General features: G+C 48.7%; 3 protein-coding genes across 3 annotated transcripts in view; 1 reads left to right on the top strand and 2 right to left on the bottom strand.

Moving 5' to 3' along the window:
* xylb (xylulokinase homolog (H. influenzae)) overlaps nt 1-18,495 on the bottom strand; it is a 318,901-nt gene extending 300,406 nt beyond the window's left edge. Inside the window, exon 1 of the mRNA XM_073054967.1 lies at nt 18,422-18,495. The gene's annotated coding sequence lies outside the window, so the exon portion shown is untranslated. The remainder of the gene's footprint in view (nt 1-18,421) is intronic.
* On the bottom strand, nt 127-10,971 carry LOC140732545 (uncharacterized). Its single transcript, XM_073055313.1, has 3 exons — nt 10,846-10,971; nt 10,653-10,802; nt 127-936 (listed from the first exon to the last, which is right to left on the bottom strand). Exons 1-3 carry the CDS (start codon nt 10,969-10,971, stop codon nt 157-159), a joined length of 1,056 nt encoding a protein of 351 aa, XP_072911414.1. The 3' UTR covers nt 127-156.
* Nucleotides 18,496-18,501: 6 nt separating the features above from the next.
* LOC140732389 (uncharacterized) overlaps nt 18,502-27,940 on the top strand; it is a 30,041-nt gene continuing 20,602 nt past the window's right edge. The window contains exon 1 of the mRNA XM_073054971.1: nt 18,502-18,857. Coding sequence (XP_072911072.1) covers nt 18,629-18,857 — 229 coding nt within the window. The 5' untranslated portion in view covers nt 18,502-18,628. The remainder of the gene's footprint in view (nt 18,858-27,940) is intronic.

Raw genomic sequence — 27,940 nt, 5'->3', positions numbered from 1 at the left:
AAAACAATAGAATCATAAAAAAAATCTTAAGGCATGGGGGTAATCAGTTGGTATGTTCCAGATCTCCCTTTGCTTTGAAAAATCACTTCAAGAACAAATTTACACCAGAAACTGAGAGGTGGGGTGAGTTGTGGGTCTTAATGAATGAAATTTGCATTAAAATCTGAATGGCCAGACAGATGGTGTATGTTTGACATATTCGAGGTAAGCAGGATCATGTCCCCACTTTTTCATAGCTTCCTTCTCCAAAATGGGAATTCCACTTGTTTGTGCGTAAAAGCCCCACATAATTACGAGTGAGAAGACGCTGATGTACTCCATTTCCTTCATTACACTAGAAGCAGAGATGAACAGGCCAATCCACTGAAGCAATTCACCCAAGTAGTTTGGATGCTGACTGTAAGCCCAGAGCCCATGGCAAATGAATTTGTCCTGAGCATTTATAGAATTACTTTTGAAATTCCACCTCTGATGGTCTGCAATTGCCTCTACCATGAAGCCGAAAGCCCAGATCGTCCATCCTGCGAAGTTTTGGATATAAAGAGGTGCATCCTCTTTCTGAAGGTTTAAAATGACTGCTAGGAGGAGTGTGATGAAGATCCAGACATGTTGAATAGTCCAGTTAGGAAAGAAGCATCTACGGTTGTTATGAACTTGAGTGAAGTGTCGATACTGACCTTCTTTTATCAATCTTATGAACAGGAACAGTCTCACACTCAAGCCCCATGTGGTTAACAGAGGTATTTTCTGTTCCAAGGAACTAGTGCCATTCCACCTAGAACTCAGGAGAGTCGATAGGAAAGTCCCTGGTCCTGTCAAATCATGAAACATATTGGTTTGGAATATGCTTGCCGCATTCCAGAGGAACCACTGAATAGCCAGATCTGTTGCCGCACATTTCACTAGGATGCACTCCTTGTTTCTGACCAGCCGTTGTCAATCGACAGAGCACAATGAAGCCTCAAATGCCCTGCCTGACTATTCCTAATCATATTATGCCTCTCCAAATGTTCATAAATCCTGCCTCTCAGGATCTTCTCCATCAACTTACCAACCACTAAAGTAAGACTCACTGGTCTATAATTTCCTGGGCTATCTCTACTCCCTTTCTTGAATAAGGGAACAACATCTGCACAGCTCCAATCCTCAGGAACCTCTTCCATCCCCATTGATGATGCAAAGATCATTGCCAGAGACTCAGCAATCTCCTTCCTCACCTCCCACAGTAGCCTGGGGTACACCTTGTCCATTGCCTGAGACATCCAATTTGATGCTTTCCAAAAGCTCCAGCACATCCTCTTTCTTAATGTCTATATGCTCAAGCTTTTCAATCCACTGTAAGTCATCCCTACAATCACCAAGATCCTTTTCCGTAGTGAATACTGAAGCAAGGTATCCATTAAGTACCTCAGCTACCTCCTCCAGTTCCATACGCACTTTCCCACTGTCACACTTGATTAGTTCTATTCTCTCACATCTTATCCTCTTGATCTTGACATACTTGTAGAGTATGGGATGTCATGTTAAAATTGGTGAAGTATTTGAAGTATTGTATCTATTTCTGGTCACCTACCTCCAGGAAAGCTATCAATAAGATTGAAAGAGTACAGAGAAAATTAACAAGGTTGTTGCCAGGACTTGAGGACCTGAGTTGGAGGTGAAACTTGAATAGCTTAGGACTTTCATCTTTGGAGAGCAGGAGAATGAGGGGAGATTTGATAGAGGTAAACAAAATTATGAGTATTGATAGGATAAATGCAAGTAGGTTTTTTCCCAACTGAAGTTTGGTTAGACTTAAACTAGAGGTCATAAGTTAAGGGTGAAAGGTGAAATATTTAAGGGGACCTTAGGGGAGACTTCTTCACAGAGGATGGTGAGAGTGTGGGACGAGCTGCCAGCAGAAGTGAAACAAGTTCCATTGCTGAGCTATGGTTAGATCTGTGCAGATGAGTTCAAGAACTTGATGGTGCAGAAAACTAATTACAGACTGAGCTTGAAATCTAGTTTCACAATTGCCACAATTCCCTGACTTAAACTATTTTCCGAGAAAAAGAAATTCATTATTGACCTTAAAATCTTTAAACAGCCTGTCAGCTAATTGCTTCCAATGCCCAACCTTGACCTGCTGAGAATATACAGCATTTTCTCATTTCGTTGCAGATTTTCTGCTTTGCTATTTCTTCATTCTGATTCTGTTCTTTCTTGTAAAGTTGTTGAAGTGTCTTTGTCCTGAATTAGTAACTTTTTCCTCACCGTTGATGTTGCCTGGCCTGCTAAGAATATCCAGCATTTTGTTTTTAAACTCTCAGATTTCCGGCTTTTTTTTTCATCCTAATTGTGTTCTTTCTTGTAAAGTTGTGTTAATTTATATTTGAATTACATTTTTCTTGTGAATACTGCTTAAGGATACGATGTGCATGTGATACCAATGCAAGTAAGTTTTTCAATGCACCTGTGCATACGTGTACTTGTGCAGATTGAAAATAAATTCAACCTTGACATTGACTTTTGCAGGTATTTTATTTCATCTTTCCTGGTAACCTTTCAAGCTGCAGGTCAATAAATATTATATTTGCTGAACCAACTCTTTACAAACACTTTTATGCCCAGAATGTCAAAGTGTTATTTAGGTATATGCTTAATGACAAACATTTCTAGTTTGGCAAGTAGACTTGTGAACAACATGGTCTTGCCTGAATAAACTTCTGAGAAATTTGATTTACTAAAGAAGGAATTCTTATGACAGGTTCACCCTCTTAAAAACAATTACTTAGGATCAAAGTCCGATTGTCTTTGTGCCAATGAAAACTTCTTAAAAGAATTTTCAATCAAGACACAGGAGACCACAGAAGCTGGAATCAGCGACAACATTCTATCTCCTGCAAGAACTTCATGGCTGGAGTAGCTCTGTGAGTGGAAAGGAAAGGTCAATATTTTGGGTTGAAGCCCTTGCTTCTAGACTTCATTTTAAATTAAGAGATTCTTTGCAGATCTTTAACTTTCTACCAATATACAATTTATGATCAGGAGCAGTCCACTTGGTCTTTAATACGACCTTTAATGATCTGTCTGTAACTTGTACTCCAAACTCCTGTCTACACATAGTGACCTTTCTATAGGAAGGATGTGATTAATCCAGAGAAGGTGCAGAAGTGATTCACAAATGTGTTGCCAGGACTGGAGGGCTTGAGTTTTAAGTCAGATTCAGATTCAGATTCAGATTCAGTTTATTGTCATTTAGAAACCACAAATGCAATGCAGTTAAAAAATGAGACAACGTTCCTCCAGAATGATATCACAAAAGCATATGACAAAACAGACTACACCAGAAAATCCACATAACATTTGGCAATCCCTAATCCAGAGTCCGGAGAGGCTGCTGCGTATTAATATCACGCTACTGTCTTAGCGCGTTCCCTGGAAAGGAGCTCCAAATCCACCAGACAATCAAGACCAAAAACTAAAGCTACAAGACCTGCACAAAACCACATAGTTACAACAGTGCAAACAATAGCATAATTGATTAAAAAAAAACAGACTATGGGCACAGTAAAAATAGTCCAAAGATGTTAAAGGACTATAAGTTCAAAAGAAATCACCACACAGTTTCCACAAGTACCGAGGGTCCCGACAGACTCGCCATCCCATGCCAGCAGCAGAAGGGAATACCCCCGCTATGGACTTCCATGACGCCGCCCAACTCAGCCTTGCAGACGCAGCACACTATGAGAGCTCCGTCGAACCCAGCCTCGCAGACGCAGCACACACCAAAAGTGACCTGACCGCAGCGGACTCCGAGTCTGTCAAACCTCCGAGCCGACGACCATCCCCTCCGGCACAGCTTCTCCGAGCACCATCCTCTGCCGAGCGTATTAAGACGGCCCTGCCAACGGCCATCAGCAACGCAACCCCGAGGACTGGGGGCCTGTTCTTTCCAGCAGAGTCCCGGACCTCACAGCAGCAGCAGTAACGAAGAAGGTCTTCCTGGAGATTTCCCGATGTTCCTCCGTGCTCCCACGTCCGTTTTCAATCGATTATGATTGCACACAGCAACCCACTTCACAAATAACAGATAATCAGCTCCGGAGTGGCAGCTGCAAGCTGCGTCGTGCCACCATCTTGGAAAAGTCAAAGTCTATACTGAGTTTATTGTCATTAGCACAAGTACACGTTTTGTATAGGTGGAATGAAAAGCCTACTTGCAGCAGCTTCATCAGATAAGCAGCATTCACAAAAACATAAATTATACACAATTGTTACAAATTAAATATAAAAACACAAGAGATTCTGAACATGCTGGAAATCCAGAGGAAATGCTTGATGAATTCAGCAAGCCAGGAAGCATCTATGGAGAGGAATAAAGAGTCAACATCTCAGGCCGAGACCATTTATTAGGACCTGGCCTGAAATATTCACTCTTTATTCCTCTCCATAGATGCTGCATAATTAAGAAACAATGTCCATTTTAATAGAGTGATCAAAATAGTCAGAGATTTGCTAATCTGTAATGATTAGGGCCGTGCCACTTGGTTCAACAAACAACTGGCTGAAGAGATACAGCTATTCTTGAAATTGGCAGTGAGCGACTTTGGGCTTCTGTACCACCCACCTGATGGTAGCTGCAAGGCAATGGCATAGTCTGGATGGTGGGGATCTTTAATGATGGATGTGGCCTTCTTGAGGCAGCATTTCCTGTAGATACCTTCAGTGGTGTGGAGGGATGTACCAGGCTGAGTTCACTACTTTCTGCAGCTTCCTACATTCCTGTACATTCAAATTACTGTATCAGACATGATGCAACCAGTCAGGAAGCTTACAATAATCTACCTATAGAACTTGGTTTGAATATTCAGTGACAAGCCGAACCTACTTAACCTCCTAAGTGAGTAGAGTCGCTGGCTCACCTTCCATATGATTGTATCTATGTACTGGGCGCAAGACAGGTCATCTGATAGGTTAACCCCAGGAATTTAAAGCTGCTGAATCCCTCCGTCAACTAGTCCCCCAAAGTAGAAAGGTGCATATGCACTGAAGTCAACAATTGGCTCAGTAGTTTTACAGATAACGAGCAAGAGGTTGTGGTTGCCAGGTGTCCTATCTCACTCTCTGGTAGGCTGACTCATCACCATCTGCAATTGGTTGGCTGCAACTGGAGACACTAAGTAGCAGGGACTGCTTTCCCTGCAGTGAAGGAGGCTGAGGGATTACTTTGTACAGATTTATAAAGATAAAAGATGAGAAAGGAAAGGTTTAAAAGGGGACATGAGGAGCACTTTTTTCACTCAGAAAGTGGTGGATATTTAGAATGTTTAAAAGACATTTGGACAGGTACAAGGATACGAGATGTTTAGAGGGCTCTGGACAAAACTTGGGCAAATGGGACAATCTCAGAAAGGCATCTTGGTCAACATGACTGAGTTGTGCCAGAGGCCTGTTACTGTGCTGTACAACTATAACTTTATAAACAGTGTGTTCTGCAGACATGATTAGCATGGGATTTACATAACTGCCTCTGTTCCGACTGATGTCACTATATGTCACTAGCTTGTGGACTAAGCGAAAGAACCTTGTACTTGGAAAACACACAAAATGCTGGAGGAGCTCAGCAGGTCAGGCAGCACCTATGAAGGGAAATAAACTGCCAAAGTTTCAGGCTGAAATTGCTCATAATTCCCCTCCATAGATGTTGCCTGGCCTACTGCATTTTGTAGGTGTGCTCTAGATTTTCAGCATCTATGGAATCTTTTGTTTGTATCCTATAGCCATCAGGCTCTGAACTGGCATGGATATCATGAGATGCTGGATAACCTCAAGTTGGTTTCTTTGGAGTAGCGGAGGCTGAGGGGAGATCTGATAGAGGTTTATAAGATTATCAGAGACAGAGATAGTGTAGACCAGGAGTATCTTTTTCCCCAGAGTAGAAATTTCTAATAACAGAGGGCATGCATTGAAGGTGAGAGGGGGTAGGTTCAAAGGGAATATACTCAGAAAGTGATGAATGCCTGGAATGCGCTGTCTAGTTTGGTGGTAGAGGCAAATATATTAGAGGCTTTTAAGAGATGTTTGGGTAGGCACAAGAACGTGAGGTAGATGGAGGGATATGGACATGGTGTAGGTAGGAGGGATTAGCTTGGGAAGGTTGATTTATTTTGTAGCTGGCCTGTTCCTGTGTGGTACTGTTCTATGTTCTATATACTCAAGTAATATAGACTCAGTGTCCACTTTATTAGGTACCTCCTGTACTTAATAAAGTGGTCACTATGTGTTAGGGTCCGGTCCGAAGCCCGCCTTTTCGGTCTTGCTCCAGTCAGCGGTCCGCGGACTCCGGGCCTTGCAGCCAGCCCTCCTGTCACCCGGAGCCATTGGATCATCTTGGCTTAAGGAGGTACACCTGTTGCCTATTAGGGGGCAGGTGTTTATAAGGGGCACGGGGACTGAACCTAGTTGGGGGGTTGTCCTGCTCCAAAGCTGGTTTAACCTCCTCTGTGCCCGGTCCGCCAGCTCTGAATCCTGCTCTGTGCCCGGTCCGCCGGCTCTGAATCCTGCTCTGTGCCCGGTCCGCCGGCTCTGAATCCTGCTCTGTGCCCGGTCCGCCGGCTCTGAATCCTGCTCTGTGCCCGGTCCGCCGGCTCTGAATCCTGCTCTGTGCCCGGTCCGCCGGCTCTGAATCCTGTTCTGTGCCCGGTCCACCGGCTCTGAATCCTGTTCTGTGCCCGGTCCGCCGGCTCTGAACCCTGCTCTGTACCCGGTCCACCGGCTCTGAATCCCACTCTGTGCCCGGTCCGCCGGCTCTGAATCCTGTTCTGTGCCCGGTCCACCGGCTCTGAATCCTGCTCTGTACCCGGTCCGCCGGCTCTGAACCCTGCTCTGTGCCCGGTCCGCCGGCTCTGAATCCTGCTCTGTGCCCGGTCCGCCGGCTCTGAATCCTGCTCTGTGCCTGGTCCGCCGGCTCTGAATCCTGTTCTGTGCCCGGTCCGCCGGCTCTGAATCCTGTTCTGTGCCCGGTCCGCCGGCTCTGAACCCTGCTCTGTACCCGGTCCACCGGCTCTGAATCCCGCTCTGTGCCCGGTCCACCGGCTCTGAATCCTGTTCTGTGCCCGGTCCACCGGCTCTGAATCCCGCTCTGTGCCCGGTCCGCCGGCTCTGAATCCTGTTCTGTGCCCGGTCCACCGGCTCTGAATCCCGCTCTGTGCCCGGTCCGCCGGCTCTGAATCCTGCTCTATACCTGGTCCGCCGGCTCTGAATCCTGTTCTGCCCTGGTTGCCGGCCTGCTCTGTATCCTGTTCTGCCCTGGTTGGTCTTGTTCCCCTGCTTCTCTCGTGTGCACTGGTCCCGCTGTTCTGCCTTATTTGCCTTGCCCGTGCTGTCACACTGTCAGTTGCCTTTCCCAATTTACCGGTGTATCACGATAGTCCTGCTGCTCATCCTGGACCCAGCTCCCTTGTTTCCTCACCTCCATCGGGTAAGCCAAGCTGTCGCCGTTACCCCTCGGGTTGTTCTGTCCCTTCCTGTCCCTTGCCTCCGTCGGGTAAGCCAGGCTGTCTGCCGTTGCCCAGCGGAGGGACTCCGTTCCCTTCCTACCCCTCACCTCAGATGGGTTGTGCCCCACACCTACCCAGGTGTCCGCGCCTTGCCCAGGCCTCCATGCTTCTGCCTGGGAGGCGGACCTGCCTGGGATCCACACGGCCCGCCCTGAGGACTCCGACCCTTTCCACCCATTACTCCCTACAGGTTGTGCCCGCACCTGCCCAGGGTTCCGCGTCTTGCCCGGGCCTCCGTGTTCCTGCCTGGGAGGCGGCCCTGCCCAGGAGTTATGCGCCCGCCTGAGGGGGCTCTTCTGCCTGCCTGAACTCTGGGATCTTCCTGCCTGCCACGAACTCTGGGATCCTCCTGCCTGCCACGAACTCTGGGATCCTCCTGTCTGCCACGAACTCTGGGATCCTCCTGTCTGCCACGAACTCTGGGATCCTCCTGTCTGCCACGAACTCTGGGATCCTCCTGCCTCGCCTGAACTCTGGGATCCTCCTGCCCTGCCACGAACTCTGGGATCTTCCTGCCTGCCACGAACTCTGGGATCCTCCTGCCTGCCACGAACTCTGGGATCCTCCTGTCTGCCACGAACTCTGGGATCCTCCTGCCTCGCCTGAACTCTGGGATCCTCCTGCCCTGCCACGAACTCTGGGATCCTCCTGCCTGCCACGAACTCTGGGATCCTCCTGCCTCGCCTGAACTCTGGGATCCTCCTGTCCTGCCACGAACTCTGGGATCCTCCTGCCTCGCCTGAACTCTGGGATCCTCCTGTCCTGCCACGAACTCTGGGATCCTCCTGTCTGCCACGAACTCTGGGATCCTCCTGCCTCGCCTGAACTCTGGGATCCTCCTGCCCTGCCACGAACTCTGGGATCCTCCTGTCTGCCACGAACTCTGGGATCCTCCTGCCTGCCACGAACTCTGGGATCCTCCTGCCTCGCCTGAACTCTAGGATCCTCCTGCCTCGCCTGAACTCTGGGATCCTCCTGACTGCCACGAACTCTGGGATCCTCCTGACTGCCACGAACTCTGGGATCCTCCTGATTGCCACGAACTCTGGGATCCTCCTGACTGCCTGAACTCTGGGATCCTCCAGACTGCCTGAACTCTGGGATCCTCCTGATTGCCACAAACTCTGGGATCCTCCTGACTGCCACGAACTCTGGGATCCTCCTGTCTGCCACGAACTCTGGGATCCTCCTGCCTCGCCTGAACTCTGGGATCCTCCTGTCTGCCACGAACTCTGGGATCCTCCTGTCTGCCACGAACTCTGGGATCCTCCTGTCTGCCACGAACTCTGAGATCCTCCTGTCTGCCACGAACTCTGGGATCCTCCTGCCCTGCATGAACTCTGGAATCCTGCTCTGCCTGCCTGCCTCGCTGGAACTCTGGAATCCTGCTCTGCCTGCCTGCTCCGCCTTCCTCGCCAGAACTCTGGAATCCTGCTCTGCCTGTCTGCACTCTGGGATCCTCCCGCCTCACCTGAACTCTGGGATCCTGCTCTGCCTGCCTGCTCCGCCTTCCTCGCCAGAACTCTGGAATCCTGCTCTGCCTGCCTTCCTCGCCAGAACTCTGGGATCCTGCTCTGCCTGCCTGCTCCGCCTTCCTCGCCAGAACTCTGGAATCCTGCTCTGCCTGTCTGCACTCTGGGATCCTCCCGCCTCACCTGAACTCTGGGATCCTGCTCTGCCTGCCTGACCTCCGGGATCCAGTCCCGCCTGCATTACCCCTCGCATGCCATGGCATCCCCATCCTGTCCTACCCCTAGTACTTCAGTGCCTGCGTCGTGCATTTGGGTCCATTCCATGTCCGCTCATGACAGAATGACCCCCCCCCCCAAGCATGGACCCAGCAACACAGGGACTAGAGTCTAGTCCCGTGACCCCGGGGGTTCTCGCCAGCCTGTACATTCCCCCCCCCCCCACCCACCCGTAATGTCCCTAGCCTGACAGACCCTCCTTGGTTGCCAGGAGGCTCCCTTGGGGGGCGGGGGGGGGTACTGTTAGGGTCCGGTCTGGAGCCCGCCTTCCGGGTCTTGCTCCGATCCGCGCACTCCGGACTTCGGGCCTTGCAGCCAGCCCTCCTGTCACCCAGAGCCATTGGATCATCTTGGCTTAAGGAGGTACACCTGTCGCCTATTAGGGGGTAGGTGTTTATAAGGGGCTCGGGGACTGAGCCTAGTTGGGGGGTCATCCTGCTCTGAAGACAGTTTAACCTGCTCAGTACCTGGTCCGCCGGCTGTGAATCCTGATCTGTACCCGCTCCGCCGGCTCTGAATCCTGCTCTGTACCTGGTCCGCCGGCTCTGAATCCTGCTCTGTACCTGGTCCGCCGGCTCTGAATCCTGCTCTGTACCTGGTCCGCCGGCTCTGAATCCTGCCCAGTACCTGGTCCGCCGGCTCTGAATCCTGATCTGTACCCGGTCCGCCGGCTCTGAATCCTGCTCTGTGCCCGGTCCGCCGGCTCTGAATCCTGCTCTGTACCTGGTCTGCTGGCTCTGAATCCTGCTCTGTACCTGGTCCGCCGGCTCTGAATCCTGCTCTGTACCTGGTCTGCTGGCTCTGAATCCTGATCTGTACCCGGTCCGCCGGCTCTGAACTCTGCTCTGTCCCTGGTCCGCCGGCTCTGAATCCTGCTCTGTACCTGGTCCGCCGGCTCTGAATCCTGCTCTGTACCCGGTCCGCCGGCTCTGAATCCTGATCTGTACCCGGTCCACCGGCTCTGAACTCTGCTCTGTCCCTGGTCCGCCGGCTCTGAATCCTGCTCTGTACCTGGTCCGCCGGCTCTGAATCCTGCTCTGTACCTGGTCTGCTGGCTCTGAATCCTGATCTGTACCCGGTCCGCCGGCTCTGAACTCTGCTCTGTACCTGGTCCGCCGGCTCTGAATCCTGCTCTGTACCTGGTCTGCTGGCTCTGAATCCTGCTCTGTACCTGGTCTGCTGGCTCTGAATCCTGATCTGTACCCGGTCCGCCGGCTCTGAACTCTGCTCTGTACCTGGTCCGCCGGCTCTGAATCCTGCTCTGTACCTGGTCTGCTGGCTCTGAATCCTGCTCTGTACCTGGTCTGCTGGCTCTGAATCCTGCTCTGTACCCAGTCCGCCAGCTCTGAATCCTGATCTGTACCTGGTTGCCACCCTGCTCCGTATTCTGCTCTGCTCTGGTTGCCAGGCAGCTCTGTATCTGTTCTGTCCGGTTGGTCTTGTTCCCCTGCTTCTTTTGTGAGCGCTGGCCCTGCTGTTTTGCCTTATTCGCCTTGCCCACGCTGTCAGTTGCCTTTCCCAATTTACCAGTGTATCACAGTAGTCCTGCTGCTCACCCTGGACCCAGCTCCCTTCTGTTTCCTCACCTCCATCGGGTAAGCCAGGCTGTCGCCGTTACCTCTCGGGTGGTTCTTTCCCTTCCTGTCACTTGCCTCTGTCAGGTAAGACAGGCCGTCTGTCATTGCCCAGTGGAGGGACTCCATTCCCTTCCTACCCCTCACCTCAGATGGGTTGTGCCCCGCACCTACCCAGGTGTCCACGCCTTGTGCAGGCCTCCATGCTTCTGCCTGGGAGGCAGCCCTGCCCGGGATCCACACAGCCCGCCCTGAGGACTCGGACCCTTTCCACCCATTGCTCCCTACAGGTTGTGCCTGCACCTGCCCAGGGTTCTGCGTCTTTCCCAGGCCTCCGTGTTCCTGCTGGGAGGCGGCCCTGCCCAGGAGTTATGTGCCTGCCCGAGGGGGCTCTTCTGCCTGCCTGAACTCTGGGATCCTGCTCTGCCTTGCCTGAACTCTGGAATCCTGCTCTGCCTGCCTGAACTCTGGGATCCTGCTCTGCCTGCCTGAACTCTGGGATCCTGCTCTGCCTGCCTGAACTCTGGGATCCTGCTCTGCCTGCCTGAACTCTGGGTTCCTGCTCTGCCTCGCCTGAACTCTGGAATCCTGCTCTGCCTGCCTGAACTCTGGGATCCTGCTCTGCCTGCCTGAACTCTGGGTTCCTGCTCTGCCTGCCTGAACTCTGGGATCCTGCTCTGCCTGCCTGAACTCTGGGATCCTGCTCTGCCTGCCTGAACTCTGGGTTCCTGCTCTGCCTCGCCTGAACTCTGGAATCCTGCTCTGCCTGCCTGAACTCTGGGATCCTGCTCTGCCTGCCTGAACTCTGGGTTCCTGCTCTGCCTCGCCTGAACTCTGGAATCCTGCTCTGCCTGCCTGAACTCTGGAATCCTGCTCTGCCTGCCTGAACTCTGGGTTCCTGCTCTGCCTCGCCTGAACTCTGGGATCCTGCTCTGCCTGCCTGCTCCGCCTGCCTCGCCTGAACTCTGGGTTCCTGCTCTGCCTCGCCTGAACTCTGGAATCCTGCTCTGCCTGCCTGAACTCTGGGATCCTGCTCTGCCTGCCTGAACTCTGGGATCCTGCTCTGCCTGCCTGAACTCTGGGTTCCTGCTCTGCCTCGCCTGAACTCTGGGATCCTGCTCTGCCTGCCTGCTCCGCCTGCCTCGCCTGAACTCTGGGATCCTGCTCTGCCTCGTCTGAATTCTGGAATCCTGCTCTGCCTGCCTGAATTCTGGAATCCTGCTCTGCCTGCCTGAATTCTGGAATCCTGCTCAGCCTCGTCTGAACTCTGGGTTCCTGCTCTGCCTGCCTGAATTCTGGAATCCTGCTGTGCCTCGTCTGAACTCTGGGTTCCTGCTCTGCCTGCCTGCACTCTGGGTTCCTGCTCTGCCTGCCTGAACTCTGGAATCCTGCTCAGCCTCGTCTGAACTCTGGGTTCCTGTTCTGCCTGCCTGAATTCTGGAATCCTGCTCTGCCTCATCTGAACTCTGGGTTCCTGCTCTGCCTGCCTGCACTCTGGAATCCTGCTCTGCCTGCCTGCACTCTGGGTTCCTGCTCTGCCTGCCTGAACTCTGGGATCCTCCTGCCTCGTCTGAACTCTGGGTTCCTGCTCTGCCTGCCTGAACTCTGGGTTCCTGCTCTGCCTGCCTGAACTCTGGGTTCCTGTTCTGCCTGCCTGCACTCTGGAATCCTGCTCTGCCTGCCAGCACTCTGGGTTCCTGCTCTGCCTGCCTGAACTCTGGGATCCTCCTGCCTCGTCTGAACTCTGGGTTCCTGCTCTGCCTGCCTGAACTCTGTGTTCCTGCTCTGCCTCGTCTGAACTCTGGGTTCCTGCTCTGCCTGCCTGAATTCTGGAATCCTGCTCTGCCTCGTCTGAACTCTGGGTTCCTGCTCTGCCTGCCTGAATTCTGGAATCCTGCTCTGCCTCGTCTGAACTCTGGGTTCCTGCTCTGCCTGCCTGCACTCTGGAATCCTGCTCTGCCTCGTCTGAACTCTGGGTTCCTGCTCTGCCTGCCTGAATTCTGGAATCCTGCTCTGCCTCATCTGAACTCTGGGTTCCTGCTCTGCCTGCATGAATTCTGGAATCCTGCTCTGCCTCGTCTGAACTCTGGGTTCCTGCTCTGCCTGCCTGAACTCTGGGTTCCTGCTCTGCCTGCCTGAACTCTGGGTTCCTGTTCTGCCTGCCTGCACTCTGGAATCCTGCTCTGCCTGCCAGCACTCTGGGTTCCTGCTCTGCCTGCCTGAACTCTGGGATCCTCCTGCCTCGTCTGAACTCTGGGTTCCTGCTCTGCCTGCCTGAACTCTGTGTTCCTGCTCTGCCTCGTCTGAACTCTGGGTTCCTGCTCTGCCTGCCTGAATTCTGGAATCCTGCTCTGCCTCGTCTGAACTCTGGGTTCCTGCTCTGCCTGCCTGAATTCTGGAATCCTGCTCTGCCTCGTCTGAACTCTGGGTTCCTGCTCTGCCTGCCTGCACTCTGGAATCCTGCTCTGCCTCGTCTGAACTCTGGGTTCCTGCTCTGCCTGCCTGAATTCTGGAATCCTGCTCTGCCTCATCTGAACTCTGGGTTCCTGCTCTGCCTGCATGAATTCTGGAATCCTGCTCTGCCTCGTCTGAACTCTGGGTTCCTGCTCTGCCTGCCTGAACTCTGGGTTCCTGCTCTGCCTGCCTGAACTCTGGGTTCCTGTTCTGCCTGCCTGCACTCTGGAATCCTGCTCTGCCTGCCAGCACTCTGGGTTCCTGCTCTGCCTGCCTGAACTCTGGGATCCTCCTGCCTCGTCTGAACTCTGGGTTCCTGCTCTGCCTGCCTGAACTCTGTGTTCCTGCTCTGCCTCGTCTGAACTCTGGGTTCCTGCTCTGCCTGCCTGAATTCTGGAATCCTGCTCTGCCTCGTCTGAACTCTGGGTTCCTGCTCTGCCTGCCTGAATTCTGGAATCCTGCTCTGCCTCGTCTGAACTCTGGGTTCCTGCACTGCCTGCCTGCACTCTGGAATCCTGCTCTGCCTCGTCTGAACTCTGGGTTCCTGCTCTGCCTGCCTGAATTCTGGAATCCTGCTCTGCCTCATCTGAACTCTGGGTTCCTGCTCTGCCTACCTGAATTCTGGAATCCTGCTCTGCCTCGTCTGAACTCTGGGTTCCTGCTCTGCCTGCCTGAACTCTGGGATCCTCCTGCCTCGTCTGAACTCTGGGTTCCTGCTCTGCCTGCCTGCACTCTGGGTTCCTGCTCTGCCTGCCTGAACTCTGGGATCCTCCTGCCTCGTCTGAACTCTGGGTTCCTGCTCTGCCTGCCTGAACTCTGGGTTCCTGCTCTGCCTCGTCTGAACTCTGGGTTCCTGCTCTGCCTGCCTGAATTCTGGAATCCTGCTCTGCCTCGTCTGAACTCTGGGTTCCTGCTCTGCCTGCCTGAATTCTGGAATCCTGCTCTGCCTCGTCTGAACTCTGGGTTCCTGCTCTGCCTGCCTGCACTCTGGAATCCTGCTCTGCCTCGTCTGAACTCTGGGTTCCTGCTCTGCCTGCCTGAATTCTGGAATCCTGCTCTGCCTCATCTGAACTCTGGGTTCCTGCTCTGCCTGCCTGAATTCTGGAATCCTGCTCTGCCTCGTCTGAACTCTGGGATCCTCCTGCCTCGTCTGAACTCTGGGTTCCTGCTCTGCCTGCCTGAATTCTGGAATCCTGCTCTGCCTCATCTGAACTCTGGGTTCCTGCTCTGCCTGCCTGAATTCTGGAATCCTGCTCTGCCTGCCTGAACTCTGGGATCCTCCTGCCTCGTCTGAACTCTGGGTTCCTGCTCTGCCTGCCTGCACTCTGGGTTCCTGCTCTGCCTGCCTGAACTCTGGGATCCTCCTGCCTCGTCTGAACTCTGGGTTCCTGCTCTGCCTGCCTGAACTCTGGGTTCCTGCTCTGCCTGCCTGCCTGAACTCTGGGTTCCTGCTCTGCCTGCCTGCCTGAACTCTGGGTTCCTGCTCTGCCTGCCTGCCTGAACTCTGGGTTCCTGCTCTGCCTGCCTGCACTCTGGGTTCCTGCTCTGCCTGCCTGCACTCTGGGTTCCTGCTCTGCCTGCCTGAACTTGGAATCCTCCTGCCTCGTCTGAACTCTGGGTTCCTGCTCTGCCTGCCTGCACTCTGGAATCCTGCTCTGCCTCGTCTGAACTCTGGGTTCCTGCTCTGCCTGCCTGCCTGAACTCTGGGTTCCTGCTCTGCCTGCCTGAACTCTGGAATCCTGCTCTGCCTGCCTGAACTCTGGGTTCCTGCTCTGCCTGCCTGCACTCTGGGATCCTGCTCTGTCTGCCTGACCTCGGGGATCCAGCCCCGCCTGTCTTACCCCTTGCATGCCATGGCATCCCCATCCTGTCCTACCCCTAGTACTTCAGTGCCTGCATCCTGCTTTTGGGTCCATTCCAGGTCCGCTCATGACACTATGTATATGTTTGTCGTCTTCTACTGCTGTAGCCCATCCACTGCAAGTTTCAACAAATTGTGCATTCAGAGATGCTCTTCTGACATGTCATTATTTGAGTTACTGTCACCTTTCAGTCCACTTGAACCAATATACTCAAACCACCCTGTCTGGCACCAACAATCATTCCATGGTCAAAGTCACTTAGATCACATTTCTTCCCCATTCTGATGTTTGATCTGAATAACAACTGAACCTCTTAACTATGTCTGGATGTTTTTATGCATATTTGCATTAATGAACAGGTGTACATAATGAAGTAGCCACTGAGTGTATGGACCTTGATAATAAATTTGCTTTGAACTTGGAAACGTAGTTCCGCTTTTTCTGCTGGAAATCTGCATATTTGAGCGATGAGTCCATGCTAACTAGTCCATTGCCACCTTAGCATCAGAACCAAGCAGCAAAGATCACAAGCTGGTGCTCAGATATTAAAGTAAGAGGGGATATGGGGAGGAGAGTTATGGGGACAGTCAAAGGTTACTGGGAGAAGGCAGGAGAATGGTGATGAGAGGGATAATAAATCAGCTATGACTGAATAGCAGAGCATAGTCAATGGGCCAAATGGTCTAATTCTGCTCCTATCTCTTATGGACTAATGCACAAAAACTGAAATAAGAGATCAGCTATAATCTTACTGAATGGTGGATCCAGCACAATGGTGAAGTCCCTATTCCTTCGATTTTTATAATCTCAGTATGCCAGAATCTCACTAAATTACTGAAGGCAAAATAATGTCCAAGTGAGACAAAAGCACAGAATATATTGATGTTTGTTTTCATGCTGTCTTGATTATTTGAAAGTTTAAGCAGTGAATTATTGATGTGATCTCTGAGGCAAAATGCCAGGAAGATGGAGGTGCATACAAAGTGAAACAAAAGGACATTAGAACACCTCTGGCACTCTCATCCACCCACCCAATGCCACCCCATCATCAAATACACCCAGGTTCCTCAAAGTTCCAGATTAAACCTCCAGAGAATGGTAATTCCTCCAAGAAGCAAAAGCCAAGCACAGAATGATGAATCTTAAACCTTCTTAGTTCTTCAGGGAATCTCTTTCCTTCAGTGCCAACGAGGATATGATTCTTCCTCTTTGACAGACTCCCCATTACCTACTCTGCCTCTGTTTCTGTCAAGATCAGAGGAACACAGAAAGACTTCGTAATTGGTAATCAGGTTAAGATTCAAGTTTATATATCACGTGCATCAAAACCTACACTGAAATGTGTCATTTGCTTTAACAACTAACACACCGGAGGGTGTGCTGGGGGCAGCCTGCAAGTGTTATCATACATTTCAGCTCCAAAGTAGCATGCCCACAATGCTCAGCAGGACAACATGGTATACAACAAAACAACAACAGCAAAACAAACCCCATTCCTTCCTCCCACCCACCCACACACACAGACCTTTAATGCCAGGGCAGGTCATATTCTTCAGCCTCTAGCTTCCAGTGGACTTGGGCTCACAGACACTTGGCATCAATATTCTGATAAGATAAATCTAATAACGGTTATTAGATTTAGATTTATTTAGAACATAGAAATCTACAGCACATTATAGGCCCTTTGGCCCACAATGTTGTACCAACCATGTAACCAACTCGAGAAACTGCCTAGAATTTCCCTACCGCATAGACTCTATTTTTCTAAGCTTCGTGTACCTATCTGAGAGGCTCTTAATAGACCCTACTGTATCCACCTCTACCACCATCTGTCACCGAGTTCGGACATGGCCCAAGTGCAGAGTGAGGGACCCTGAAGCGGGTCGATATTTCACAGACTTTAATGTGAACAGTGTAAAGGGAAAAGAAAACAATAAACACTAGGACAAACTGGAATTCCAAACTCTCAAATTGTGAACGAAACCTACACAGCAGCTGAAAAGAACAACTAAGAATAAAATGAATACTGTTAGTCTTTAGTCATTTGACCCAACTGTCCAATTTCTCAGGAAAGGCTGAATGCAAGCAGGCAGTGAAGCACTGCTGTACTGTGCCCAAGTCTCAACAAATTCTACGACAGAACGGATGGAGTTAAATACTACCACGATGAAATAATAATTAGCTGACACATGCACATTCACGATCTCAATTGCCGAATCTGCTGTGCTGCTGAATCCGTGGTTGTGACACCATCACTGGCAGTGTATTCCACGCACCCACTATTCTCTGTGGAAAAACTTCCCTCTGACATCTCTCCTGTACCTACTTCTAAGCACCTTAAAACTTAACATCCCTCATGTTAGCCATTTCAGCCCTGGGGAAAAAGCCTCTAACTATCCACACCATCAATGCCTCCCATCATCTTATACGTCTCTATCAGGTCACCTCTCATCCTCCGTCACTCCAAGGAGAAAAGGCCAAGTTCACTCAACCTATTCTCATAAGGCATGCTCCCCAGTGCAAGCAATATCCCAATATCCTTGTAAATCTCTGCATTCTCTCAATCGTATCCACATTTATTAATGATTTAGATTTATTTATCCTATCACATCTACATCGAAACATACAGTGAAATGTGTTGTCTGGGTTAACAACCAACACATTCTGAGGATGTGCTGGGAGCAGCCCACAATGAAAAGCTTTTGCTTTCATACTACCTAGGCATGTCATTCCGATCACCCCATAAGTACACTAAGGTAGTACAAAGATGTTAAATGTAGTGTTACAGTTACAGTGAATGTCCAGTGCAGTCAGACAAGTAATGTGTGGCTATACTGACATAGGTTTGGAGATTAAGAGTCCATGGACCCTGCTCCCAAACATTCCCCTTACTCTGAGTGTTCCTAAAGAACTCACATAAGCTTTTGGTTTAGATTTATGATTTTTTTTTTTTGCTTTGATGCACATCTAATTTGCTTCTTAAACTTTCAAATAATCAAGGGATTCAAAAAACAAACATCAGTATATCCTATGCCTTAGTCTCACTTGGCCATTATTTTCCCTTCAGTATTCTGTTCAAGAAGAAACCCGAATAAGACGGGAGGAATGAGCAACTTGTTTGGTTTCGCTTTGTGAAGTTTGATCACGCGTTGGCCGAAGGGAATGGGTTAATTTCGTACAACCTCTACCCTCCCCACCCACCCCACCCCACCCAGCTTATTTGGCATGGCTTCTTTTCTTACCCAAGGGTAAACGGCAACGCGCTGCTTTTGATACACAAGATACTGCTCGGCGTATACGAGCCAAGTTTGAATCCGTAGTATAGGCGTGTGTGTGTGTGTGTTTTCCCCATTCAGTCAACGTGTAGCTGTGGTTTCCAGGTTCGACATCCTGGTCGCTACTGCGTATCTGATGTGGCTTCTGTGTGTTTAACTTTTAAGCAAACCAGGATGTTATCTCCCTGCTGTCCAAACTCGAAGTGCGGGTGGGGACAGGTGGATCGGACTGAGGTCTGCCCGGATGACAGGGCAGTCGAGTGTGATCACACTGTTGGTCGGTACGGGAGGATAAGCGACTCGGGAGATCACTGGGTGCTGATGGATATTAACCAGCTTGAGGAGCAGTATGATTCCATGCGGCAGAGGCAAAAGGAACAGACCCATGTTGTCTTCGGTTCAGGTGAGCTGCTGAATCCGTGGACGTGGCCAACGTCCTGGGACACTCCCAAACAGAAGTGCGAGATCCCGAGTCTTAACACGCTGCGCGATTCCGAGTCATCTCGCTTACTTTCGCCGACCTATGCCGGTAAAATTTGTGTCGTGGCAGCAGTCCAGTGCAAGATTTTTTTTTAAAAAAACATTACGGTAAACTACGACAATAAATAGCGTAAAAGAGGGAACAGCGAGATAGTGTTCATGGGTTCATGGACCGTTTAAAAATCCGGTGGCCGAGGGGGGAAAGCTGTTCCTAAAGTGTTGATGCACTGATATACGGTTTAGTTTGGGGCAATCCGATCAGATTGCACCGAACGCGGCTGTTCTCCCATCGACCTATCCAAATCCCACTGCTCTTTCCCAGAGCCAGTCCTTTTTCAAACGGGTTCCCCTCACAATAGCTTAATACGTACAAAAGTGCTGGAGGAACTCAACAGGCCAGGCAGCATCTATGGAAAGGAATAGACAGTCGACCTTTCAGACCGAGACCCTTCATCAAAACTGGCCATCACCGGAATGGCTGCTTCCCCTTTCCTTTCCAGCCCTGATGAAGGGCCCTGGACCCGGAACATCGACGCTGCCTGACCTGCTGAGTTCCTCCAGCATTTCACTTTGGATTCCCAGCATCTGCTGAATCTTGTGTTTGTGAGCATAGCTTAATAAAGGTTCACTTATCCAAGGTGTGTGGGGGTGGATAGTTTACCTCGGAAAAGAATCCCGAATAAATGGAATGTAATGCATCTAATATATCCTGCGTCTATGATATTTTGATTGGATTGTAAGTTAAGGAAGAGGTGGAGCTGTGTGCAAACTTTTAATATTGAAAGTTGGGCCGGGTTTAAGGAGCCACATCGCCTATTCTTGCTCCAATTTCCTATGTATTTTTATTCATCCCAATGCCCGGCTGCATATGATTACCGAATCTGCACCCAAACTCGTCCAGATAATGTGCGTCAGATTGCAATGCCTTATTTCCCCTGTGGTAATTCGGTAGTAGGTGTAAACCTGTCCCCCAGTTAGGACACTGGAAATTCTGGTGTAAGTTTGCTACGAGATGAGTGTCTGCCAATTTACTCTGTCGAGGCGAGGACAACGTTGCTGGGGAGGAGAGAACAAACCAGAGATCCGCACCCCATCAGCATGACAACAGGTGAAGACGCAACAATGCTTGCGTTTGTGCGCGTGGCAAAGAAAACGCTAACAGCTTGTGGATGTTGAACAACGAAATACAGAGGGAATCCTGGGGTGGGGGGTGGGGGACGGGACTAATCTACTCAGGGAACATCTATGTCTGATCTCAACGCTTGGTGTGGAGGAGATTGAGGGGACCTGGCACGTGATGAGGACGGATAATAGAAAAACTTTTTCAGAGTAGAGATGTTTAAAATTAGAGGGCGTGGGTTTAGGGTACAGCAACAAGTGCAGGCTCTTCCACTCATGGTGTCTATGCCAAAGACAATAAATTAAACTAATTCTCTTACATGATCCAAATCTCTATATTCTCTGAATATTCGTGTATCCAGTGAGCAGTTCAAAGTACATTTATTATCGTACTCCCGCAGGTAATCACGAAACACCATAGAACCCATTCAAGAAAACATCAAACACCCAACATGTGAAAGGAGGGCAAATTGAGCAAATGGTAAAAAAGCAAGCCGACAACACACAGAATAGCAAACATCAAACCAGCAGTCCAGTAGTATTCAGCTTGTTAAGTATACCCTTATTCAGTCCATTTCTATCCAAATACTCATACATCTAGTCCCTTAGAATACCTTCCAATAATTTTCCCACTATTGATGTTAGGCTCACCAGCCTATAATTTCTTAGTATTGTTTAGAGCCTTTCTTAAACAGTAGAACAACATTGGCTATCCTCACTGGTCACTAAGGATGATTTAAATATCTCTGCTTGGCAATATCTGCACCCACAGGGTCTGAGGGAACACTATGTCAAGCCCTAGGGATTTATCCACCCTAATTTGCTTCAGGAGAGTGAACACTTCCTCCTCTGTAATCTGTATAGGGTCGATGTACTTGATGCCACTTTGCCTCACTTCTATAGATTCTGTGTCCATCTCCTGAGTAAATCCAGATACAAAAAAAAATCTTTTAAGATCTCCCCCCCCCCTCTTTGGCACCATGCATAGATTACCATTCTGATCTTTCTGACCAATTTTGTCCCTTACAGTCCTTTTGCTCTTAACATATCTGTAGAATCCCCTAAGATTCTTCTTCACCTTGTCTGCTAGGGTAACCTCATGCCTTCTTTTAGCCTTCCTGATTTTTTTCTTAAGTATTCTCTTGCATTTCTTACACTCCATAAGCAGCTCATTTATTCCTACCTGTCTATACCTGCTGTGCACCTCCTTTTTATTTAACCAAGGTCTCAATATCTCTTGAAAACCAAGGCTCCCTACACCTGTTATCTTTACCTTTTATTCTGGCAGGCACATACAAGCTTTGTACTCTCAAAATTTCACTTTTGAAGGTCTCCACTTACCAAGTATGCCTTTGCCAAGAAACAGTCCGTCCCAATCCACACCTGCCAGATAATTTCTGATACCATCAAAATTGTTCTTTCTCCAATTTAGAATCTCAACCCACAAACCAGATCTATCTTTTTGCATATTACTTGGAAATGAATAGCATTTATGATCACTACATGCAAAGTGTTCCTTTACACAAACTTCTGTCATCTGTCATGTCTCACTCCCTAATAATAGCAAATCCAGTATCGCACACACTCTCACTGGGACTTCTGGGTATTGATGAAAGAAACTTTCCTAAACATATCTGACAAACTTTATTCCAGCTCATCCTTTTACAGCATTTGAGTCCTAATCAATGTGAAAAGTTAAAATCACCTACTATAACAACCTTATGCTTTTTGCACCAGTCTACGACCTCCCTACAAGTTTGTTTCTCTAAATCCCTTGGGCTGTTGTGAGGTCTGTATTATAGCTCCATTAACATGGTCATAACTTTCTTATTTACTCATTTCCACCCATAATGCCTCACTAGATGAATTCTCCAGCCTGTCCTGACTGAGCACTCCCGTGACATTTTCCCTGACTATTAACACCTCCCTCCTCCTTTAATCCCTCCCACTCTGTTGCATCTAAAACAACGGAACCCCAGAACCCTAGTCCTAAACTCCTGCAAACAAGTCTCACTAATGGCTACCAAGTGTTGATCCCGTGCTCTGAGTTCACCTTCCTTTCCTACAATACTTCTTGCATTGAAAGTCACGCAGCTCAGAACATTAGTACCACCATGCTCAACCTTTTGATTGCTGTCTTTGGCTGTGGTCTTAATTACATCTGTCTTCACAAACTCTCCACAATCTACTCTGGCACTCTAGTTCCCATCCCCTTGCAACTCTGGTTTAAACCATCCCATGCAGCAGTAGCAAACCTTCCTGCTAGGATATTAGTCCCCTTCCAATTTTGGTGAAAACCATCTCTTCTGTACAGGCAAGAGAAAATCTGCAGATGCTGGAAATGCCGAGCAATACACACAGCAGACCAGGCAGCATCCATGGAAAAAAGTACAGTTGACATTTTGGGCCGAAACCCAAGGACCTCAACACTCTTCTTACCTATGTCATTGGTCCTAGGTCCTACATGGACCACAACCTCTGGCTGTTCACCTCAAATAAGAATATTGAGGATGTAGTCACTGGGAAATCCTGCCTTTTTCAGCAGACAGAACAAAGGTGCTCAACATAGCAGTCCCCAAATCTACTTCAATCACTTTATACAGTACATGACTCCCACAGACTCACAGGTGAAGTGTCACCTCAGCTGGAAGGACTTTTTGAGGCACTGAATGGTGGTGAGGGAGGAGGTGTGATGGGGGCAGCTCCAGAAGATCAGATAGTGGGAGTCCTTAATGGTGGATGCTGTTTTCTTGTGGTGACGCTCCTTGTAAATGTGCTTAATGGTAGGGACTGCTCTGCCTGTGATGGACTGGGCTGTATCCACCACTTTCTCTAGACTTTTTGGTTCCTGGGCATTGGAGTTTCCATACCAGGCCATTATTATTAGCAATTTTATTATTATTATTATTATTATTAGCAAATTTTATAAATGTGAACTGACTGCTGCTTTTCCTGTATTGCAACAATCAAACATCACTACCAAAAAAATAATTGGCTTTAAAACACTTGGGAGTGCCCTGGGCGATTCAAGTGTTCGTATATACACACCTCTTAAATGCTTCCCTGACTTTCTCAGGCAGTGCACTCCAGGCACACCCATTCTCTGGGCGAAAAAGATCCTTCCTTGATCCCCTCTAAATCCATAAGGGAATAAGACAATAACCTGTCACACTTACAGGGAAAAGTGCCAGGAGAGATATCAGTGGGGAATGGACGTTTCTCTCTCTCTCTCTCTCCCTCTCTCTCTCTCTCTCTCTCTCTCTCTCTCTCTCTCTCTCTCTCTCTCTCTCCTCTCTCTCCTCTCTCTCTCTCTCTCTCTCTCTCTCTCTCTCTCTCTCCCTCTCTCTCCCTCTCCCTCTCTCCCTCTCTCTCTCTCTCTCTCTCTCTCTCCCTCTCCTCCCCTCTCCCCTCTCCCTCTATCCCTCTCCCTCCCTTGCTCCCTCCGTCACTTCTTCCTTTCATCTCTCCCTCCTTCCCTCTCTCCCCCCAACTCTCTCTGAATAAGGGGAAGATATAAGGTAGACTTTATAAGGGTAGTGACAGAGAGGTGGCTGAAAAGGTTTTTCCTGACCACCTGCTGCTCAAGGTTGAAGGGATTTATGGAGAAACAGACTGAAGAGCAAGGTTTCTTAGAAAGAAAGATCAGCTTTATTTGTCGCATGTACATTGTAACATACAGTGAGTGTGTTGTTTGCATCGATGCCCAGCAGTCTGCGGGTGTGCTGGGGAGCCCACGTGCCTCAGCACGTTTCCAGCAGCAACAACATAGCACGTCCAAAATTTACTAACTGTAACCCTCAGTCTTTGGAACATGGGAGGAAACTGGAGCATGAGGAGGAAACCCACTCAGTCCAGCGGCAGGATTGGACCTGATCTCTGGTGCTTGTAAGCGTCACGCTAACCAGACTGATCAGGATTGGAGGCTCTCGGCCTGAAACATTGACTTTTTATTCCCCTCCATAGATGCTGCCTGACCGGCCAAGTTCCTCCCACATTTTGTGTGTGTTACAATGTACTTGGCCAGGGGAAGGTTTGCATGCTTTATGGCATGTGTGTGTCATTGCGGAAACCAGCATTAATTGCCCTTGAGAAGGTGGGGATGAATCTCCTTCCTGAACTGCAGCAGTCCATCTGGTGAAAGTTTGCCCACAAACTCTTGCAGATCTCATTATAGACCCAGAGTTAAGATGTACTCTCATCTTTGATGACACCCTAATTCAGAACATAGCCATTTAGCTGCCAAAAAGGTTTCAATGTTACTGTTGCCATGGAGATGATTAATAGACTACCTTCATAACCTTGTTAAGTGCACACAGTATATCCCAAATAACAGCTGGTCCTCTGGCCTCTCAGGCTGTACAAATACATCAAAGATTAACTTGATTACAGTTTAGTTGTAAGCAGGCCAGTGATTAGAATGAGACTTTCATATAATGGGCCTTTTAAACAGGCTTACATTCAGTGTAAATTCCTAACACAAACTTTATTGAATATTGAAAGGATGTGGAGAAGATGTTGCCTATGATGGGAGAGTCTAGGACCAGAGGACACAGCCTCAGAACAGAGGGACGTCCCTTTAGAAAAGAATGAAACAAAATGGTATATCTGTCATTGTCACAGACAGCTGTGGAGGCCAAGTCATTAAGTAGATTTAAAATGGAGTTTGATAGATCCTTAAATAGTAACAGCATCAAAGGTTATAGGGAGAATGCAGGAGAATGGGGTTGAGAGGGAAAATAATCAGCCATGATGGAATGGCGGAGCAGGTTTGATGGGCTGAATGGCCTAATTCTGTTCCTATGTTTTATGGTTATATGGTTATATTCCCATTATTTACCTTTGAATTATTTTTGAAGCATAGTCGCTGTTAGTAATTCCCTGGCATTAACATCATTCATGTCAATCTGCAGAACTGTTTTTTTTAGGGTTAATCATTTTTAAAGCAGCTTGACATTGAAATACTGATGGTGTAATTACTTCTTCAGTGTAGAATCAATATTAAACACCCAGATTAAAGCCTTTGTCTTGGTGCCTCCTTGTGATAACACAATAAAATGAGAAATATTGGCTGGATGTGACCTCCAGGATTTACAAAGAGTACTGTCATTTCAAGTCACGAGTTGAATTCAGCGGGTGTGGATATTCTGCAGTGTTTAATGTTACCACAAGGTGTTTTGCATAGTTATCCAGCTCCTGGTGCAAGCAATTTGATTATTTTTCAAATTCAGTGAAAACAAGCCTATGTGCACGTGGGCAATGCTCCAAAGCACAGCTCTGTGCAGCAACACTTTGACCACTTTTCACTACAAAGGACTTTAATGATGTTCTTTCTCAGATCAGTTTTGTATAATTTGTTCCCTTGTGAACATTTGTTCTCTGATACTCACTGATCCTGTTGCAGGTAAACCTTTCATTGCATCTACTTGTGTACACGACAATAAACTTGACTTTCAACTTTTGAGTTTAACAAAAGTTTCTTCACCAAAGAACCTTATAGACAAGATTATAATCACCCACTGATTAAAATATCTACCTCATATCCTCGCTGAATCACTAACACAAGTGATCCTGCAGATGCTGGCAATCAAGAGCGACGCGCACAAAATGCCGGAGGAACTCAGCAAGTCAGGCAGCAACTATGGAGGGGAATAAACAGTCGATGTTTTTGGGCTGAGACCCTTCTTCAGGACTGGAAAGGAAGGGGGAAGAAGCCAGAATATGAAGGTGGGGAGGGAGGGTTAGCTGTACAGGCTGTCAGGTAATAGGTTAAACCAGGTGAGGGGGAGGGGTAGCTGAAGTGAGAAGCTGGGAGATGATAGTTAAAGGGCTGAAGAAGTCTGATGGGTCAGGACCATGGCAGAAAGGGAAAGAGGTGGGGCACCAGAGGGTGAAGAGAAGACCATAAGACCATAAAACATAGGAGCACAATTAGGCCATTCCATCATGGCTGATCCCAGATACCCCAACTTCATATGCCTGCCTTCTCGCCATATCCTTCGATGCCCTAACTGATCAGGAAACAATCAACTTATGCCTTAAATATACCCATGGAATTGGTCTCCACCACAGTCTGTGGGAGAGCATTCCACAGATTCATTACTGTCTGGCAAAAAAAATTCTCCTTACCTCTGTTCTAAAAGGTCATCCCTCCATTTTGAGGCTGTGCCCTCTAGTTAGAACCATAGAAAACCTACAGCACAATACAAGCCCTTCGGCCCACAATGTTGTGCAAACATGTCCTTACCTTAGAAATTACCTGGGGTTACCCATAGCCCTTTATTTTTCTAAGCTCCATGTACCTGTCCAGGAGTCTCTTAAAGGACCCTATCGTATCCGCCTCCATCACTGTCGCTGGCAGCCCATTCCACGCACTCACCACTCTCTGTATAAAAAAACTTACCCCTGACATCTCCTCTGTACCTACTTCCAAGCACCTTAAAATTGTGCCCTCTCATGTTAGCCATTTCAGCCCTGGGAAAAAGCCTCTGACTATCTACACGATCAATGCCTCTTATCATCTTATACATCTCTATCAGGTCACCTCTCATCCTCCGCCACCCCCAAGGAGAAAAGGTTTAGTTCACCATACCTATTCTCTTAAGGCATACTCCCCAATCCAGGCAACATCCTTGTAAATCTCCTTTGCACCCCTTTCTATAGTTTCCACATCTTTCCTGTAGTGAGGTGGCCAGAACTGAGCACAGTACTCCAAGTGGGGTCTGCCCAGGGTCCTATTTAGCTGTAACATTACCTTTCCACTCTTAAACTCAATCCCACGGTTGATGAGGGCCAATGCACTGTATGCCTTCTTAACCACAGAGTCAACCTGCACAACAGCTTTGAGTGTCCTATGGACTCGGACCCCAAGATCCCTCTGATCCTTCACACTACCAAGAGTCTTACCATTGATACTATATTCTGCCATCATATTTGACCTACCAAAATGAACCACCTCATACTTATCTGGGTTGAACTCATCTGCCACTTCTCAGCCCAATTTTGCATCCTATCGATGTCCATTTTAACCTCTGACAATCCTCCACACTATCCACAACACCCCCAACCTTGGTGTCATCAGAAAATTTATTAACCCATCCCTTCACTTCCTCATCCAGGTAATTTATAAATATCATGAAGAGAAGGGGCCCCAGAACAGATCCCTGAGGTACACTGACCTCCCATGCAGAATATGACCTGTCTACAACCACTCTTTGCCTTCTGTGGGCAATTCTGGATCCACAAAGCAAGGTCCCCTTGGATCCTATGCCTTCTTACTTTCACAATAAGCCTTGCATAGGGAACCTTGTCGATGCCTTGTTGAAATCCATACTCACTACATCTACTGTTCTGCCTTCATCAATGTGTTTAGTCACGTCCTCATAAAATTCAATCAGGCTCGTAAGGCACGATCTGCCTTTGACAAAGCCATGCTGACTATTCCTAATCATATTATGCCTCTCCAAATGTTTATAAATCTTGTCTCTCAGGATCTCTTCCATCAAATTACCAACCACTGAAGGAAGACTCACTGGTCTGTAATTTCTTGAGCTATCTCTTCTCCCTTTCTTGAATAAGGGAACAACATCTGCAACCCTACAATCCTCCAGAACCTCTCCGTCTCCAATGATGATGCAAAGATCATTGCCAGAGGCTCAGCAATCTCCTCCCTCACCTCCCACAGTAGCCTGGGGTACATTTCATCCAGTCCCAGAGACTTATCCAACTTGATGCTTGGATCAAGCTTTCCAAAAGCTTCAGCACATCCTCTTTCTTAATGTCTATATGCTCAAGCTTTTCAATCTACTTAAGTCATCTCTACAATTGGCAAGATCCTTTTCTGTAGTGAATATTGAAGCAAAGTATTCATTAAGTACCTCTGCTATTTCC

This window comes from Hemitrygon akajei, chromosome 8, assembly GCF_048418815.1.
Source record: "Hemitrygon akajei chromosome 8, sHemAka1.3, whole genome shotgun sequence".
NCBI lineage: Eukaryota > Metazoa > Chordata > Chondrichthyes > Myliobatiformes > Dasyatidae > Hemitrygon > Hemitrygon akajei.
The sequence above is the reverse complement of the archived record's forward strand: the minus strand, read 5'-3'. Positions and strand labels throughout refer to the sequence as shown.